The sequence below is a fragment of the Camellia sinensis genome, chromosome 12 (assembly GCF_055761805.1).
Source record: "Camellia sinensis isolate YWXY chromosome 12, ASM5576180v1, whole genome shotgun sequence".
NCBI lineage: Eukaryota > Viridiplantae > Streptophyta > Magnoliopsida > Ericales > Theaceae > Camellia > Camellia sinensis.
Window position 1 is genome coordinate 52,036,858 of NC_138972.1, and position 18,032 is coordinate 52,054,889.

Below are 18,032 nucleotides of genomic sequence, written 5' to 3' on the forward strand. Positions count from 1 at the left end.
TAGGTATAGAACTCTTGCATACCATCATTGATCGTCCCCACCTTATAGTCACTCATCATCCTATTTCACAACAATCAAAACCCAATACCTACTGTTTTCAATGGTGCCTTTTTTTTTTTTTTTTTAATGACACTCAATGGTGTTCTTCATACACTATCACCACAACCATACTACATGGCAAGTAGACATTGCAAACCAGTTCTTGGTGCTTGTAATTAGTTGTGGAGAATGGAATTGAAATCAAATGTATTAGATTAAAACTAAATGATCCATAATAGTAGTGTGTACATAACCTAAAACTAAATGACCCATAATAACAATATGTACATAACCTTGAAGCATAGGATTCCCAAAAAACTTGCCCTTGCGCTGGTGTTCTTTTTTATTTATATCGGATTTGTTGCAAGATTATCCACTTACGAATTCCTACCCTCTATTTAATTGTCCCCCCAGTCACCCTCACTTTAAATACCCTCATTTCTTCTATTACTAACCACTGTTTACAGGAGATAAAGTGTGAAATGGCTGGTGAGATTGAATCTGCCAGTCAACCATCTTCCAGGAGGTACAAAGAGTTGTGATCCACCGTCCGATTCAAACTGGCTCAGATGAGCTATTGTTGCCTTGAATGCCTCTGTATTAAAGGTGCTTCCATCACCAACTGCTCCAAAATCTGTTAAGCTGGCGCTATGAGCTCTGCAGCTCATAGCAGAGTACTCAAAGTAGTCCAAAACACGCGCTTTTTGGGCATCAACATTGCTCAAATTCAATAGAAAAACAACCAGAAGTACTGAAACCGCATCAAATATCTGTAACATTAAAGAAAAAAAAAATTAACTGATATTTCATTTATATTTCACTCACGTTTTATTTTTACTTTCCAAATTCATGCAAAAAAGACTAAAACTCAGAAATTTTAAAGAGTTTTTTTAAAGCAAGATTTGGACTTTTGGCAATGGGATTGGTTGGGCTGCTAGGACATGAGAACCCATATTAAACAAAAGTCAACATTGTTAATGTCTAGTGCATAACTTGTGCCTAAAGGCACTCCCATATAACCTTTTTTTTTGGGGGGGGTGGGGGTAGCCGATTGAACCCATATAACCACTTAAATAATGGATTTTGTTCCTTGTACCCCAAAAAAAAAAAACTATCACTCATACGATTTGTGGAGCTTTAGACTCAGAAGTCATACATACGTCAATTTAATGTTACATTACCTCACCAATTTAATAGCATAAATTCAAACCTAGGTTAAGTAAATACATTTTTAATCCAACTTACCAAAATCAACTGTCGAGAAAAATCATTGCGACCATCTAATGCCAAGGTTGTTAAAATTGGAATCCTACACAGGATCGGTGAGAGGGTCTCATGGATCGGATTGTAGGATCAGATTGAGAATCGTAAGATTCTACTTTCTAGGTAAAAATACAAATTAGAATGATAAATAATAAAAATAAGGTGAAAAATCATAAATCCAGTGATCCTACTTATGATCCTACCTACGATCCTACTTGCGATCCTACTATAACACCGATCCTACAACGATTTGGATCGTTTTGACAATTTAGGATTGTAGGACTATCATCCAAATCGCGATTTTGAGAACCATGTATAATGCCCCAATGTGGTTGAATAAATTAGATGAATGAAAACATACTTCAAAGAGAGTAATTGTAGGGATGATGTAAAAGTCATCAATTAAAAACAACTATAAAATTGAAATTATTGCTCTAAAATATAGCCAAATAAAAGTATTTGAAATTATTGACCTTCTTTCTTTTCACTTCTGATATGGTTTTCTTGTCACTTGGTTTGGGCTCACATCAAATTTCAGAGGCTTTATCTTCAATATCAAATGCACCCCAATAGTTCTAACTGGCCTTTCACAATTATTTTCTGTTGTAACTGAAGTTTAGAGCTAGGGAATTAAAATAAAAGAAAATAGAGACAGGGAGAGATAGAAAGAGTAGTCGATGGCCTAAAAGGCGCATATATTGTATAATGAAAAGGAGAAAAAATTTAAAAGGAAAACTCACATTAGGAATTTTAGGATGGTTCTTCTATGAGGATTAAAAGCAGTACGCTATTCTTTTCCTCTTCTACATTGAGGATGAATGGAGCTTTTCCTTTGATCTGAAAGGATATTGGATCTGAAAGGGTCTGATAGACATAAGTTTCATTGAGGCTTCAATGGCTTTTAAGGATTTAAACTCACAAAACCAAACCATACCTGAAAAAATATAAGAATTCATTCCAAAACAATGAATTTTCTAAATAACTCAAGATAACGAAACAGAATTTTCTGAATTTTTTGACCACACAACAAAACAGATTTTAAAACAACACAATAAAGAATTCATTCCAAAATAACTCAAGATAACGGCTGAAAAGAATCCATTCCAAAACAATGACTTTTCTGAACTCATTTTTTTTTTCCAACTCGATGCTCTAAATTTTTTTTTCTTTCTTTTTTTGTATTTCCATTTAGCTCCACCTTCACGTCCACCTCTCTCACAGTTCTATTTTTTTCTTTGAATTTCTTTTACCTCCAGACTTTCCCCTTCCCCCATTGCACAACCACCACTCTCTCTATCTTCTCCTTGCCTCCCATACCACACTCCTTCTCTCGCTTTCCCTTATCTCTCTTACCAGCGACATAACAATGCCACGAAAATAGAAGCTGAACAAAATCAAAGCACACTAACTAAAGTACTACAAAAAGCGCACTAACTAATAAAATAACGCAAAATATCAAAATTAACCGCCAACAAAACCAATTAACTGAACTCATCTTGCTGATAAAACAATCAAAACAATAGAAAAAATATGAATACTTTACTTTGAAACAATGAAGCATATGATTCTCTGGACAACAAACAAATAAATATATATATATATATAAAAAAAAAATCAGCAAACAGATAAATATACCCCCAAAAAATTAACATAGGCAAATAAATATAGTTTCCAGCATCGCCTTGCTGATCTAGGATCATTGTTGGAGACATGAATAGAATTCACTACCACCAATGCCTCGTTGAAAAAAGAGAAAAAGAAAGAAGAATTGAATAAATAATTAGACAAAAAAAGTTTAAAAGAAAAAAAAACATTTAAAGAAAAGAAAACAGCAAAAACACTCTAGAAACCTCAACTGATAATTGATTTATATGTTTTCTATATAACATGTAATAATTTGTTTATGTAAACACATTACACCTTTGCTCAAAACCCTTCCAATCTAGTGTATGCCCGTGCAAATAATGATGAAATCAAAATGTAAGTGAATATAATTGTTGGGTTAAAATATAATTTATCCCATTTGTTGCTAAAAAGTTGAAGTCAAAATATGAATCAATGTTTGTTATCCCATTACACCAATTAACTGAACTCATCTTGCTGATAAAACAATCAAAACAATAGAAAAAATATGAATAATTTACTTTGAAACAATGAAGCATATGATTCTCTGGACAACAAACAAATAAATATATATATATATAAAAAAAAAAAATCAGCAAACAGATAAATATACCCCCAAAAAATTAACATAGGCAAATAAATATAGTTTCCAGCATCGCCTTGCTGATCTAGGATCATTGTTGGAGACATGAATAGAATTCACTACCACCACTGCCTCGTTGAAAAAAGAGAAAAAGAAAGAAGAATTGAATAAATAATTAGACAAAAAAAGTTTAAAAGAAAAAAAAAACATTTAAAGAAAAGAAAACAGCAAAAACACTCTAAAAACCTCAACTGATAATTGATTTATATGTTTTCTATATAACATGTAATAATTTGTTTATGCAAACACATAACACCTTTGCTCAAAACCCTTCCAATCTAGTGTATGCCCGTGCAAATAATGATGAAATCAAAATGTAAGTGAATATAATTGTTGGTTAAAATATAATTTATCCCATTTATTGCTAAAAATTTGAAGTCAAAATATGAATCAATGTTAGGTTAATTTTGAAAAGATTTTTTTTTTTTTTTTTGAAAATATGTTTAGTTGTATATTTTGAAAATAAACATTTCCTAATCAACTATTTAAAGTACGGTAAACATTTTGGTTTTATTAACAAACTCTATGACTCTAAAGTATAAACTTCATATCAACACAAAAAATAAAAATAAAAGCATCCTTGCTAAGGAAGTCAAGAAAAAAAAAATTATAAACACAAAATAAAATACACAAACCAAAGGAAGTGAAAAGAGATAAGTGATATACTCGCAACAATATCATATAAGAAACGCTTCTCTTTTGAACTCTAAAACGGAAGAGGATAAACAACAGGAAAATAAGAAGAGGAATTGAAGTTGGAGTAAAAGCATAGAAAAGAGTTCAAGAGAGATGTATCTCATTCCTACATGGTTTTGCTCCCAAAAAATTGGAAGGCCCCATGACCCCCATTATAACCCCCTGTGTGCCCAGTCCATATGACAAATCAATTGAGTGCAATGAGGAAAGGGCAGAGGAGCTTCCCCTGTACCAAACTGGCTATAGGAGAAGTCACATCTAGATTCTTAGGTAAGTGGAAGGGAGGGAAGCACAAAAAGAAGGTTGGTTTTTAAAAGGGAACAACCAGCTCCAGGCTCTGTTTAGATTTGGAGTAAACATTCCCAACATCATATTCCAACCTTCCACTCAAGAAGATGATGTTTAATGAAACAATCAAATCACTCATTGCTCCATTGATATAACAGGAGCACGTCTAGTACCCTGTCACAAATAAAATTCATTTAAGCATATGCCAACACCCTGAATGTGTAATGGTCTTATAGTTAATACATTTAAAACACATTCAAATGTTTTTATTTTGCACCTTTATTGGGTAACAAAACAGAGCAGAAAGAGAAGGACAAAAAGATTACTTTGGTGAGAATTATGTCAAGTAGTTTAGTTCCTGCTATAGAGTCTGAAATTTCTGTTTGATAACTGGTAAAAACCATGAAATCAACAAAGAAAGAGGAGCGAGAAATTTCAGAAATTAATGATTCAAACCCATTGAGGAACAAATTAAAGATTCAAACCCATTTCAAAAATCACAACCAAAATCATTAACTTCAAAGAAAAATAAGGGAAAACTAAAATGATACCCAAACTAAAATTGTGCACAATTTATTTGAGCAGAGAGAGAGAAAAAAGTTGCAAGAACTTTTCCTTTGGTAGCCCACTACCATCCAAATATAACCAAACATAGGCATTAATTGGAGACACATGGTTTAGGAACAATAGCACAAGTTGCATTAACAATTGGGTTACTAATTCATGGCTCTCAATATACTTTCCATATTTGTTTTTTTCCTTTTTTTTTTCTTTAAATTCTCAGCAACCAAACAATGCACCGAAAGTAAATCATTCCTAGAATTGAACCAAAGGCATTAAAAGAACCATTTCATAAAAACCCAAATAAAGATAAACCAGAGAAAATAAACCTATAGAAACACCCATTCATAGAAACCAAAATAAGAGAGGGATGATACCATTAATCGGATTTGTGAAGGATCTGAGGAGTAGCTTGTAAACTTCATTATGGAAATTTTATTTTGAAAGCACCCATTTTAGAATGATATCTATTTTATTCCACTGCATGATATACAAATTCAGACAAAAATGTAAACTTTATTATGGAAAAATCACAATAACACAGCAAATATAAAGAGGCAAAGAAACACAAAAAGCCACACCTTGAGACTCAAACAACTTCCCATCCTTCAGCATTTTCTACATAAACATAACTCATAAACTCAATTCTCATACAAATTTAAATTCACCATTTTTTTTAACAGAACTCAATTTAAACTCCATTTAAATTTATCCACCAAAAAAACCCAACATTTTCTACAAAGATTTTCCAAAAAGAGTGGATTTGAAGAAAAAATAAATAAATAAAAATTTAAACCCACTTTCTCGTGGGTTTGAAAACCAACATTTGAAGTGGATTTGAAAACCAACATTTTCTGGTGTATGCTCGTATCTAAAAGCACGGAGGAAATTATATTGAGTTTAATCTTCTCCTATCTAATCTTTTATGTAGTACATGGAAAATTTATTCACAAAATAATTTTGGAGAAAATTGTTCGTTTCTTATAGCATCACCCTATTATTCTTGAAGTTATCAATCTTTCTTGTTCTAATTGAAGAGGTTGGTCTCATTTGAACTTAAGCTAAAATTAGAAAAGAATATAATCTTCGTGACTGCAATATTAACAAACCATCTCTAATGTTTAAAAGAAAAGGCATGGAAAGAAAAATCATACACTGCCGCTCACCCCCATTGTACAAAATTGAAGTGTATCAAAGCCCAAAGTTTAGTAGGAAAACTGTATCAGTTAGTTAAGTAAAATGTATGATTAGCAAACTCATGAACATATTACACTTAAGTCTCAGTAATATTACAGTATTAGTTAGTTACAACAATCATTTCACTTTCCTAAGCTTAAGTCTCAGACTCTTCATATTACACTTCTCTCTTGCTAAAGCTTAATTATAAACCAATTACAGAGAAAGAGAAAAATAGAAAGTAAAAAAAAAAAGACAGATGAGCAGTCTTAATTCCAGTCTAGACGATTCCAATATTAGATAACTATCTGTTGGCCTGAGGCCATGGTCCAAATAATGTTCAAGACAACTCAAAAATATAGACAGATGAGCAGTAGTTGGACATGCTAGCATTACAAAATCCTTGTGTTCATCAATAGTTCAGAATGATGATTCAACCTAACCAATACAGGTTTAAATTATGCATGACAGTGAATAAATTATCCCAAAATGATAGTAATTTGTTGTTATGTTAAATATAAGCTAGCAGTTCATACCATGTGGAGGAGCACCCATGTCTAAGCCTCCAAAAGATAGCCAAATTTTGCTTCAGCCTGTAGACAAAACAGAGCCCATATTACATTTGGGTCAATAGTTTCTAGATTTAACATTTGGCTATTCCTTTCCTTGGGAGCAATAAGTATTAACACATCAATCTAAGGAAATTCAAAAGTTCCAAGTGGTGTCCAATTGGAACTCACCTTTAAATGGTAAATATATGTGGCTGTATCTATCATTTCAAAAATATTTTAACTAAAAAGAAAATAAAAATCAGAAAGTAGTGTGCAAACCACAGTGATCTACCCAAAACTTGCCAGGAACTATTTTCCAAAGTGCCAACATCACATGTGTTTCAATTCAATGTAGTGTGCACACCACAGTGATCTAATATCTTGAAGAATTGGTCAATGCATGAAAATATATTGATGATTGTTAGAAGTACAATGAAAATTTTGGCCCATAGAAGTATGAAAACCATGATAATATTAATATCAGGTAATTCAAAAGATCTACATATACTTTCTCCAATTTGGTACTTACATATTGCATTAGATGGGAATATAAAAATAATTTACAACGTAAGAGATAAAACACAGCCCTAGTAATTAATAATTGAGCAACCCAACCAGTATTCCTTAAGTGTCTCCTCACCTGCTCAGGGGAAATGCCAACAATTTCCAAAACATTTTCTTGAATCTCACGCTTATAAATTCTCAAGCTTTCTCCAGCAATCTGATAGCACCACAACAATTAAGGCCTCGTTTGGGGACTGACTATTTTAGCCAAAAAGCCAACTAAAACTAGTCACATCACCTCTCTACTTTTCTGTACATCTTTTCGTAAAAAGCCAAAAAGTTACTAAAATAGCCTGTTCCCAAACGAGGCTTAAGTATTGCACCGTTGAATTTCAAATGTTAAGTATTGGCAAAAGATCAATATTGCAACTAACAGATATCTAGAGTACATATTTATATACCTCAAAAAAACACTCATCAGTTCTACAGTGAGCAAGAAATTGGGTATCGATGATATGTATACAAATTGGGTACCGATGCTATTAAATAAAATATCCATGATATAATCATTGAAGTGGATTCCACACCAACTGATTGTGTGAATGCTATTTGTTAATTGCTCCTCGTGCAACAAACCAAGTGACAGAACATTCCTGAAAAATGTAAAGTCTTAAAAAAACAATTTTACCCTTCTCATTATATGAACAAAGGTATTATATTAAAATAGTCATTATATATACATAGAGATAGAAAACTAATTACCTCACATTAATAGTTTTCAATGCATGCATTTTATGGGATTTTGGTTTTCATGTTTTAATTATGTTAATTTATTAGGTCTTGAAATATGAAATCTATGCTTCAATTAAAATATTTGTTGACCAAGTAGCACTTTTTACTCTGTTAACTTGAAAATTGTTTTTAGAATTGGATTTATAACTGACAAAGTGATGAAATAAGAATACACGAAAAGAAGAGGAAAAGACTACCTCTGAGAAGCCAGCCTGATCAAGGATTGCCCGCACATTTTCTGACATAAAATCAACTCCTAGAACTGTGATATATTGGCAACCAGCTTTTACCATCTTGACAGCTGAATCTGCCATAACCAGCGAATCAAATATATGGATGTGAGGCTAGTGCCTCTGGGCAGCAGTTAAGACCCCTTGGACCTCAGGATCTATGTAAATAAAAATAGTAGAAATTATTCTTTGCATAGCATAGCAATTAGAAGCGATTTCATCCCAAAAATATGCATAGCAATTAGAATTGATTTCATCCCAAAACCCAAAAAATGAGAAGAATCCAAGACATCAAAGGTCAGAGAGACCCGAAATTAGATGCAAAGAGATAGTAAAAATAATGAAAAAGGGCAATTGTCACTGCGAAAACATCATGATTTCCAAATTAGTATCTAATTATCGTCATCGCACACATGAACTATCCCAATTTGAAACAAATGAGACCTGGACATTCCCGTGATCGAACCATACCTGTTTAGATACTTTTGATGACGACAGCCAATTTAGATATTCAACACAAATAAGTATTTCAAAACACAATTTCAATTAACTTATTTTGAAATTGGGTTTTCAAAACACAAGATTTTGAAGCACAATTTAAAAAATCAATTGTTGCATTTAAAAAATAAATAAATTGTTAATATAAAAACAATTATTTAAACAACAACAATCCTGTAGCATTATTCTTTAAACAATTCTGCGCAATTATTTAACTAAAGCTACTTTTTCTTTTCTTCTTCTACTTCTTTTTGTTTTTGTTCTTTTTTGAGCAGATAGCTCTGTCTCTCTTTTGAGCAGATAGCATTATTCAAGTTTGAGCTTCGAATGGGAGTCATAACCCAGTTAATAAACATTACAACACATTAAAAATCACAAACCCAAACCCAAATCTTAGAAAACATGAGTCACTCTCATATTTACACCTTAGATTAAAAACAACAGAGCAAACACCTTAGATTAATCCCATTATTTACACCTTATAAGCATAAATGGATTTCCACCTTATAATTAAACACCTTAGTCCACCTCATATATTAAATGGATTTCCACGCTAAAACACCTTAGTCCCTCTCATTATTTACACCTTATAAGCATAAACCAAGATTAATCCCATCTGTATCAATGAATTTCCAAAAATGGCGTAATCGTATATAATAAATGCAATCAAAACACAATAATTTACCTAACATTACTAAACAATAAATCATCCGAAAAACACCTATTCGTAATTTCTGATTTCAAAATCAAAACAACAATTAAAACAACAATAGAAAAAAACATGTTCACAGCCTGAATGTTAGGATTACAAACCCAGAATAAACAATGGAAAATAACTCTAAAACAAAACCCTAAAATAATGAAAAATAGCCATAAAACAAAACCCTAAAATAACCTGTTTACTTGACAGAGAGGATTACAAACCCATAATAAACAATGGAAAATAGCCCTAAAATAACAGAAAATAGCCTTAAAACAAAACCATAAAATAACATGTTCACAGCAACAGAGAGGACTGGAGAGGCAAACACAAATAGAGAGAGGAGGGAGAGGTAGAAATCTTACCTTGCGAGCAACGTCGGGAGAGATACAACCGAGTTTGAGAGGCAAAAGACTGGAGAGCAGTGGAAGAGGGAGGGTAGGAAAGAAGAAGAACAGAAAGGGAGAGAGAGATAAAGAGGGAATGGGAAGGAGAGTGGGTGAGAACAGAGAGGGAGAGAGATAAAGAGGGAATAAGGAGGAGACTGTGTAGGTGGAAGGCTGAGGGAGATAAATATTTGGGCTTGAAATACATAGATATGAGCCATTGATATAAATTTGGAATTAATCTTAGCCATTAAATTAAAATATATCTCACACACATTTTATACATTTTCAAAAACCTTCCTCTTTTATTATATAGACTAGGGATAACCCGTGCCTGAAGGCACGGTCAATAATTTTTCCGGTACCACACGTGCTACGAAATTCAATTAATAAATCAATTTAAAATGATATATCACTCTAGTTTAATACTTCACAAATAAGAAGTTGAAATTGCTTCTACACAGTAAATTGGCAAAAACATTTAGCGCAATCATCCTATCTAACTAAAAAATAATAATTAATCATCCAGCGTTTCTAATACGGATCAGCGACCTGCAACAAAAGCACTCGCTTAAATTTGCTTTAAAAACCCAATAGCTATGAGGAATCAACAAAATGATTCTTCAAAAGCAACTCTAATTTGACAACAAAATGAACTCAAATGATTTTTCAAAATAATAAAAATGATTAAGAACAAAAAAAAAAATGCATGAATAGCTTAATATAATATTATTGAATCAAATGATTTCATGGTTTCAATTTGAACAATACCAAAAAAATTCAGCAAAACCATGTTTAAGAGTGATAATTGCATGTTTCACAATTTTTTGCAATGGGACTAAAGGCTTGGTTTGATTTGGTTTGGCTTGGTTTGGACATTGTCATAGCAACAAATACTCTTCTTTCAATTTGTTTTGTAATTAATCCCCTTCTTTCAGCACAAAATTCATGTACTTCTCTAATAGCTCTGAATATACCAGTGATAAGCATAATTCTGACCCTATCATTGGCTGAAACACATATGAAGAATAGTATTGAGCAAAGATTCTAAACATGAATGTAAGAGAGAAGTTTACATAGGTTTTACATAGTGAAACCTAACAATAAAATGATAACTCTTGTATAGAAGTCTTCCTAGTTTAACCAGGGAGTAAATTTCAATAGCAGCTAAATTATGAATTAGGCAAACCTCTCCAAACACTTTGATCTACATAATGAATTGCTACAGTGAAGCAAACATAGAACACGCATTGATAAACTCGCCATTTTTCCAATTATCTAAGCTCTGTAAATAGATCAAATAATAAAAAATAAATTAAAAAGCCCTAAAAAAACACAAACTATTCATTGCAAAATTCACGAAAAAATCAAAAATTTGTGTCATCACTACTACTATATAATTCCAAAACACAAAATCTTTAATCTTTGAAAGACATGATGAGGCCACAATTTTATATTCCCAACAATGCATGAAGCAACACATGACAAATAAATTGAGGAAAACAAAAAGAAAAAAAAAAAAACAGAGATGATATGAGACACATAGCTTGTATTGGCCATAACAAACACTAAAACTAATTTGGGAGGAAAAAATGAATCTGAACAATAATCCCGCAAGCAAAAATCAGTTTTTTACTTTGATATAAAGGACCAATCATCACTTCACAAATAAAATCAAATGTTGCACATAGAAACAAAATGAAGATTCGATCTAAGTTTGAATGAGACATGAGAAATTGTCTTTTTACTCATAAAGACTTGAAAACAATATTTAAGTGATAGCTATCATAAAAAAGAATCTCATGGATGACTAAATTAGTACATCAAATCTTTAGTTATTGTATGGATATTACTCAGTACAACTGTATCAAATCATTCTCCCATTTTTTCAAATTTATTGTATTTTGTCTTCTACAAAACGAATTGCCTCCCTAAACATTAGAGTTTTCAAGTGCTTTATGTGGTTCAGGCCATCCCCAAGCCCATCCAGAGAATAAAAAAATTACCAAGATAAAATGTGGGAAAGTGAACGACAACATAGCTAAAACCAGTTAATAAAGATATTCAATCTTCTGACTGTACACCTAAATTGAGACTTGAAGCAGCAAAGGAGCTATACATAACCATAAAGAAAAGGACAATTAACATACAACTAAATTATGTACAAAGCACAATCCCAAAGACAGAAACCCTCAACGAAATTCACAAAAAATTTCCATTATCGTCACTTGCAAAGAGGTTGTGAGTGTGTGTGTATGTGTGTGTGTGTGTGTGTGTGAGAGAGAGAGAGAGAGAGAGAGAGAGAGAGAGAGAGAGAGAGAGAGATAGTAAACTAAGTAGAGCTCTTTCCGTTCTTCAAATTATGTTGTAAAGAAACTAACTTTTAAGGTAATCCCACTTATATCAAAACCAATAGAGCTCTTCTTCTCGTTCAAGTCTAGGAATTCAAACTAACTTTTTAAGAGGGAGAGAGATGTTTGTGATAGACAGAGGTACTGGTAGGCGAGAACCAGAGGTCTAGCATCAACACACATTTTGTTCAACTTATACTTTTAACTGTCAGATGTTGATTAGGATTGATCTCAACCATTAAAAACAACTGTAAGACATTTTCAAAAACCCTTGTGGTTTATTATATAAATAAGTGGATTTTCATTTTTGTTTTGTGGCCTGTTGAAATATTTAATCCACTTTGAAATCAACCATCAAAAGTATTCCTATGCAATAACAACTTTATTGCATCAACAAAGAAGCCATCCTAAAGGGCTTTGGATCAAGAGCTGGCGGGGAGGGGAAGAGTATGCAAATGTGAGAGAGTGAAAGAGGTTTGTATATGTATGTATATACAACTATTTATAACAATTGCAAAAACTAAAGTCATCAAACACAAATAAAAAGTTCAATTTCAGGTTCTCATCACATTAAATCTTAACTCTTAAACATGATTTCAGAAGTTCAACCTTTAGCCTCTAAACACTTAATAGAGCATTTAGAAAAATTGATTCAACAAATATAATTAATTTCCAGCCAATACAAAAATTTATGAACATAAAATTTAGCATGTAACCTAAATATTAACAATCCAGTTCATACTGATATTTTTGCCAACGTACATTTGTAATCATTTTAACTTATATCTCATCTTTTAAACTAAATCAAATCCATTAATTCAATTGCAAACCATTTCCCGCTACGTATCCTCCATATCTTTCCCTCACTGTTCTAGTAACTTGTTTGCACTTTTTTTCTCCCTATACTTCCATTTCCCGTCATCCCACAACCTCATTGCGCAACCACACACCCTCTTTTCACTTTTTTCTTAAGTTCTCTCTCACCCATGACATACCAATGCCATGAAAATGCATTTTCAAAAGTAGACCAACTAATATACTTTAAACAAAAGTAGCTCTTTGAATTGACGCTTAAGGTGTTTAAATTTGGATTGAAGTTTTTTCATAGTCATGCTCAATCTGATTTTAAGATGTTTATATTATCCAAAATAACTTGCGCAAGATAAAAGCTCAATGTAGTTTCGTTATCATGAAAGAGCAAAATATGAACAATTTATCAAATAAAGTAGTACTCAAGATGTAAAAAATGTATTTATGTGATAAAACATAACAATTGCTCCAATTATAGACTGAGTATCAAACAGAGAAGCTGCATTTTGAAAGAAAAAAATAACATGAAGATGAGGTTTCTTCGTGCCTTATGCTAGTGACCATAGAAATTGAATGTCAACCGCAAACTAAATTGATCTAGACGTAAATCGTATTGCACAACCACCTCCCTCACTGTATTCCCCTCTGAGAATATCATTTTAAATTTAGATAGGAATTTAAAAAGGAAAAAGAAAAGATGAGGGAAATATAAAGTTATTATGATTGAAACACAACCTTACATACATAAGCAAAAATTATTTTTGTTGACGAAATGATACCAATACATGTTTTATAGAGGGGCCAATTTGAGAGAGAGAATAGACAAATGCATGCTCTTTACAACTATCGATTAGTAAGCAAACTGATACGTATACAGTTCCCCTAATAAACCAATTAATTGAGAGAGAGAATAGACAAATGCATGCTCTTTAATTATAATTCATAACTACACAACTGAGTGTGTAATAGGCCTGTGAAACTGGGCAAAACTTTGTCAAGCCAAAATATTATTTGAATCTGATTAAACTAATTTTAATCTGAATAAATATACATAAAAACATCAAATTTATCAAATGCCCCATCAACACCCTTGTTTTGTTATATAGATTTATTGAATTAGCAAAGACTTCAATGGAGATCTAATCAATTAACTTGGGCAATAAACATAAAATTACTAAACCATGTGGACAAAGGAGAACTACTCATCTTAAATTGATAACAGATTGTGAAACTTTCACGCAAGCAATAACCAATGCATCTATCTTTCATTGAAGACTCAGAACACTTTTCCTTTTTGAATCAAACACGAAAGTATCTGAAAAATATAGAATAAAAAATCAATTTGAACCTATGAAACCCAAGAAAATTGCCTTTTTTTTCAAAGAGTAGTGAAATTTATTTGGATTTATGCATGTAGCATTTGCCATAATCATTATTTTTTGCACTCACTACCTAATTATAAAGCACACAATAATTACACATCATCCAAAACCTAATAAAAAAAAGAAAGGAACATTAATTTTTTACAAAAATTCAATAGTACTCATTTTGGAGGAAGAGAAGCATGACAATCAACACCCTTGATTTGTGCCCTGTTATGCAGAAGAAAAAATCAAATTTGCATGTGTTATGTTTCTGCCCTGTTATGCCATTTTGTGGCTTTTTTTCTTTTTAATGATTCTTGAGCATGTGTTTGACACCAAACGCCCCCCAACACAGATTTATAATTAAAAATCATATTTAACACCATCAATAGATACAATAGCTCTGGAAAAAAGAAAAAAAAAAAAAAAAAACTCAAATAGCATTAACAATATACTTCATAACAAAAAATTAAAATCCCTTCACTGAATAATAACCAAAAAACTCAAAATTAGTCATCAAAATAAAATAGAAAAAAATGAATTATACCAGCAACAATGAATCTATGACAGATTGAAAGAAACTGACCATATTTATAGTGATGCATCTAAAAGTAACAAATAATAGACACACAATACAACAAAAAATAAAAGCTAATCGAGAAAGTAGATATAGAGACATACCTTGACACATATAGCGGAGATATAAATGGAGAGAGAAGACAATTGAGATGGTTTCTTTCCTTACAATGGTTACTCTTTTTCTTAGGCAATAATTAAAATAAACACAACAGAAAACACAATAACCAAGCCAGTTATCAACAATACAAAAAAAAATTATTATAAACTCAAGGACACATCAGCAGCTCTACAACAATCTCCAAAATCCCAAAGTTAGTTTCACAATAGATCTAAAACAATATATCTACACAATGCTGATAATAAATGTAAAAATAAATAAATTAGAAACGCACAGGGCAAACACATTATGTGGAACCACAACTCATAACCAAAACACAAAATTTCAATTAAATGGAACTCAATAAATTAGATCGTTACCTCTATAGCGCAGTGGGTTCTACAGTAGGTTGAGTCCAAAAGAGGAATAGTTGACCCTCATATCTAACTAAGGGGAGAAAGGGAGTGTTTTTCTGCCTAAAGATATGATCATACCCGTAAGGAGAGAACGCATATAACAATAATAATATATATATAAAAAAAGAGCAGGTAGTTGCTAGAAATAATTCCAAAGAACTATTTACCTGTTTCCCTGACCTCTGACATATATCCAAAGCCTTAAGAGCATCATGTCGTTGCATTTCAAAGAACTGTCACATTGCATGTTATCAAATATCCATGATTTGCTGAAAACAAAACTACTCATTCAAAAATCCAAAGCCACATTCTACCTTGTCGACCAAATTTACGACACCATCACTGATAGCATTGTAGATTTTAATGCTTTCAGAAGCAACCTGTTGAAAAAAGTAAGGACAGTCAGGTCAAAAGAATTCTATTTGAAAAGTTACTTCAATAACACTCCGTTGGGATCGTGGGTGAGAAAGACAGGAAATGATTGTGTTTTCTTACTATCATACTCAGATGGGTATGAAGGCAATGCATGTGAGATGGATATGAAAGACTTATTTTTCTTCCTTGGAATTTTAATGGGCAATCTCACTATTATAAATTTTTTATAACTAATCAGCTTGTTTCTCACCAATCTCACTCACCACTTTTGATGAGAAATGAAATAGGCAAAATAAGAGAGTTCTCACTCTCATCATTTCTTATCATTTCTCACCAAATCACCCCATCCAAACAGAGTGCAAATCCATGGACAAAGCAGGGGGAAAATTTATAAACTCCACTCACCATAGAGAGTGCTAATTGAATCACAAAATTATGAACCGTTGCTCCTGTGGCTGCCCAAAAGTTTCATTAAGAGGCCATATTTGAAAGCTAGACAACATTATGTTTGATTCAGTTGAGTGAAGCAAAAAAAAGTTACCTGGCAACCAAGAACACGAAATAGAAGCTGTTGTAATGCTGGCAACTGCTCAAGCAATTCCGAAGTGTCCAAACCTTTAGTTCTCTGCACCACAATTTACATAATAATATTCTAAGTGACCAAATCTTTATTTCAGTTAGATCAAAATTTTTTACATAATAATAAAATCAATCAAAATTTGAGTGTTCACATAACACTTTTCTGGCTGCAACAGAAACAGAACCCCTCAAAAAAGATTGAAGTTCCAAATGCAATTTCAAAGGTGCCATATTTAAATGAAATTATAAAACCAAATTTATGTTGTCAAAGCAAAATTTTGAAAAATTCAAATGGCAAAAGGATGGCCAGCAAAAAGTACAATTTCTTACAGGACGCTCACTCTCAACATCATATTTCAATACACTGAAGGAAGAAAATCTGACCTGTTGAAACCTGAAATTTAAGAAAATCTGAAAATCTCTGTTGTAATAGGTTGAAATCTGAAAATCTGAAAATGAAGAAAATCTGAAAATCCTCTGCACTGCTCCTCACACAATCCCCGCTCAACACCTTCGCCGGAGGCCCAAAAAACACCATTGTCGCAGCATTAAAAAGGCTGAAAAAAGCACACGAAACACCCATCTCCGTCGCAAGTCCCGACAGCCAGTGAGAGGCGTAATCAGAGATAATCCAATCTGGGTTCGGGCTAATTTTCTCGAGAAAATCCGAGAGTGGTTGTTTAAGAAAATCGAAGGCGATTTTGAGGAGCTGAGCTTGGTGGTGTGGTGCGTCCATGGAGGATTCGGCGTTGGGTGGTAAGTTGAGGATGGCGGGGAAGGGGAGGGGGATGAAGGTGATGAGAGGGGAGAGGCGGAGAGGGATTTGGGGGAGGCGGCGGAGGTTTCCGTCGGTGGAGATGAAGGAGATGCGGTGGCCCTTGGTGGCTAAGGTGGTGGAGAGGTGGAGGAATGGGATGAGGTGACCCATGGCTAACCACGGGAACTTCTTCTTCATCATTAATATCAACTCTGTTTTCCATTTGAGGATAGGGAAAATGGAGGACTTAAAGAAGATGTTGGGTGATTAGTGTGAGATGGAATACTTACCAAGAATTATATATTGAGAACCCTTATGAGATTTTGATGAGAAGTGAAAACCCAATAAGTATATTGAGCATTAGAGGGAGAAATGGACCTGATTCGAGGAGATCTTCAGTGTAATCGTTGCCCCAATTCGTTCGATCGATGCTTTGTCTGTGGCTTTCCACTGTAGAGAGAGAGAGATGGGTTTGAAGAGAGAAACAGTGAAATGGGTTTGAAGAGAGAGATGGTGAAATGGCTGAAATGTGTTTGAAATGGGTTTCAAAATTGAAGGGTATATCCAACGGTGAAGAGAAACACTAAAATGGGTTTGAAGAGAGAGACGACGAAAAGGCTGAAATGTGTTTGAAATGAGTTTCAAAGTTGAAGTATATATCCAACGGTAAAGGTAAAAGGATACAACCTTTAACTTAATCTCAGCCTTTCAATCTCATTTCCACCTAAGATGTCCCATCTGATTTGAAAAACAG

General features: G+C 32.9%; 2 protein-coding genes and 1 long non-coding RNA gene across 15 annotated transcripts; all 3 read right to left on the bottom strand.

The window, feature by feature from the left end:
- Positions 1–229: 229 nt before the first annotated feature.
- On the bottom strand, positions 230–10,124 carry LOC114323908 (quinolinate synthase, chloroplastic). Of its 12 annotated transcripts, none has more exons than XR_014346344.1 (9): positions 9,290–10,124; positions 8,334–9,256; positions 7,481–7,561; positions 6,826–6,882; positions 5,695–5,731; positions 5,491–5,593; positions 2,043–2,156; positions 1,776–1,911; positions 230–809 (listed from the first exon to the last, which is right to left on the bottom strand). XR_014346344.1 is itself a non-coding variant. In XM_082898583.1 (5 exons), the coding sequence occupies exons 2-4, from the start codon at positions 8,448–8,450 to the stop codon at positions 6,847–6,849; spliced, it is 234 nt and encodes a 77-aa protein (XP_082754709.1). In that variant the 5' UTR covers positions 8,451–9,256; positions 9,290–10,122; the 3' UTR covers positions 230–809; positions 6,826–6,846. The 12 variants fall into 12 exon arrangements, 1 of the variants encoding a protein (XP_082754709.1); XR_014346342.1 differs by lacking the exon at positions 5,695–5,731 and adding an exon at positions 7,806–7,997 and having other exon boundaries at positions 2,043–2,236; XR_014346338.1 differs by having other exon boundaries at positions 2,043–2,236; positions 9,290–10,121.
- A 4,034-nt stretch (positions 10,125–14,158) lies between these two features.
- On the bottom strand, positions 14,159–16,564 carry LOC114311525 (uncharacterized). 2 transcript variants are annotated; one of them, XR_014346349.1, is made up of 5 exons: positions 16,484–16,512; positions 16,348–16,397; positions 15,882–15,947; positions 15,735–15,800; positions 14,159–15,627 (listed from the first exon to the last, which is right to left on the bottom strand). It is a non-coding gene; the product is annotated as an uncharacterized LOC114311525 (long non-coding RNA). The 2 variants fall into 2 exon arrangements; XR_014346348.1 differs by having other exon boundaries at positions 16,348–16,564.
- A 306-nt stretch (positions 16,565–16,870) lies between these two features.
- Positions 16,871–17,479, bottom strand: LOC114295630 (UDP-glycosyltransferase 91C1). Its single transcript, XM_028239904.2, has one exon. It carries the CDS (start codon positions 17,477–17,479, stop codon positions 16,871–16,873), a length of 609 nt encoding a protein of 202 aa, XP_028095705.2.
- Positions 17,480–18,032: the final 553 nt, after the last annotated feature.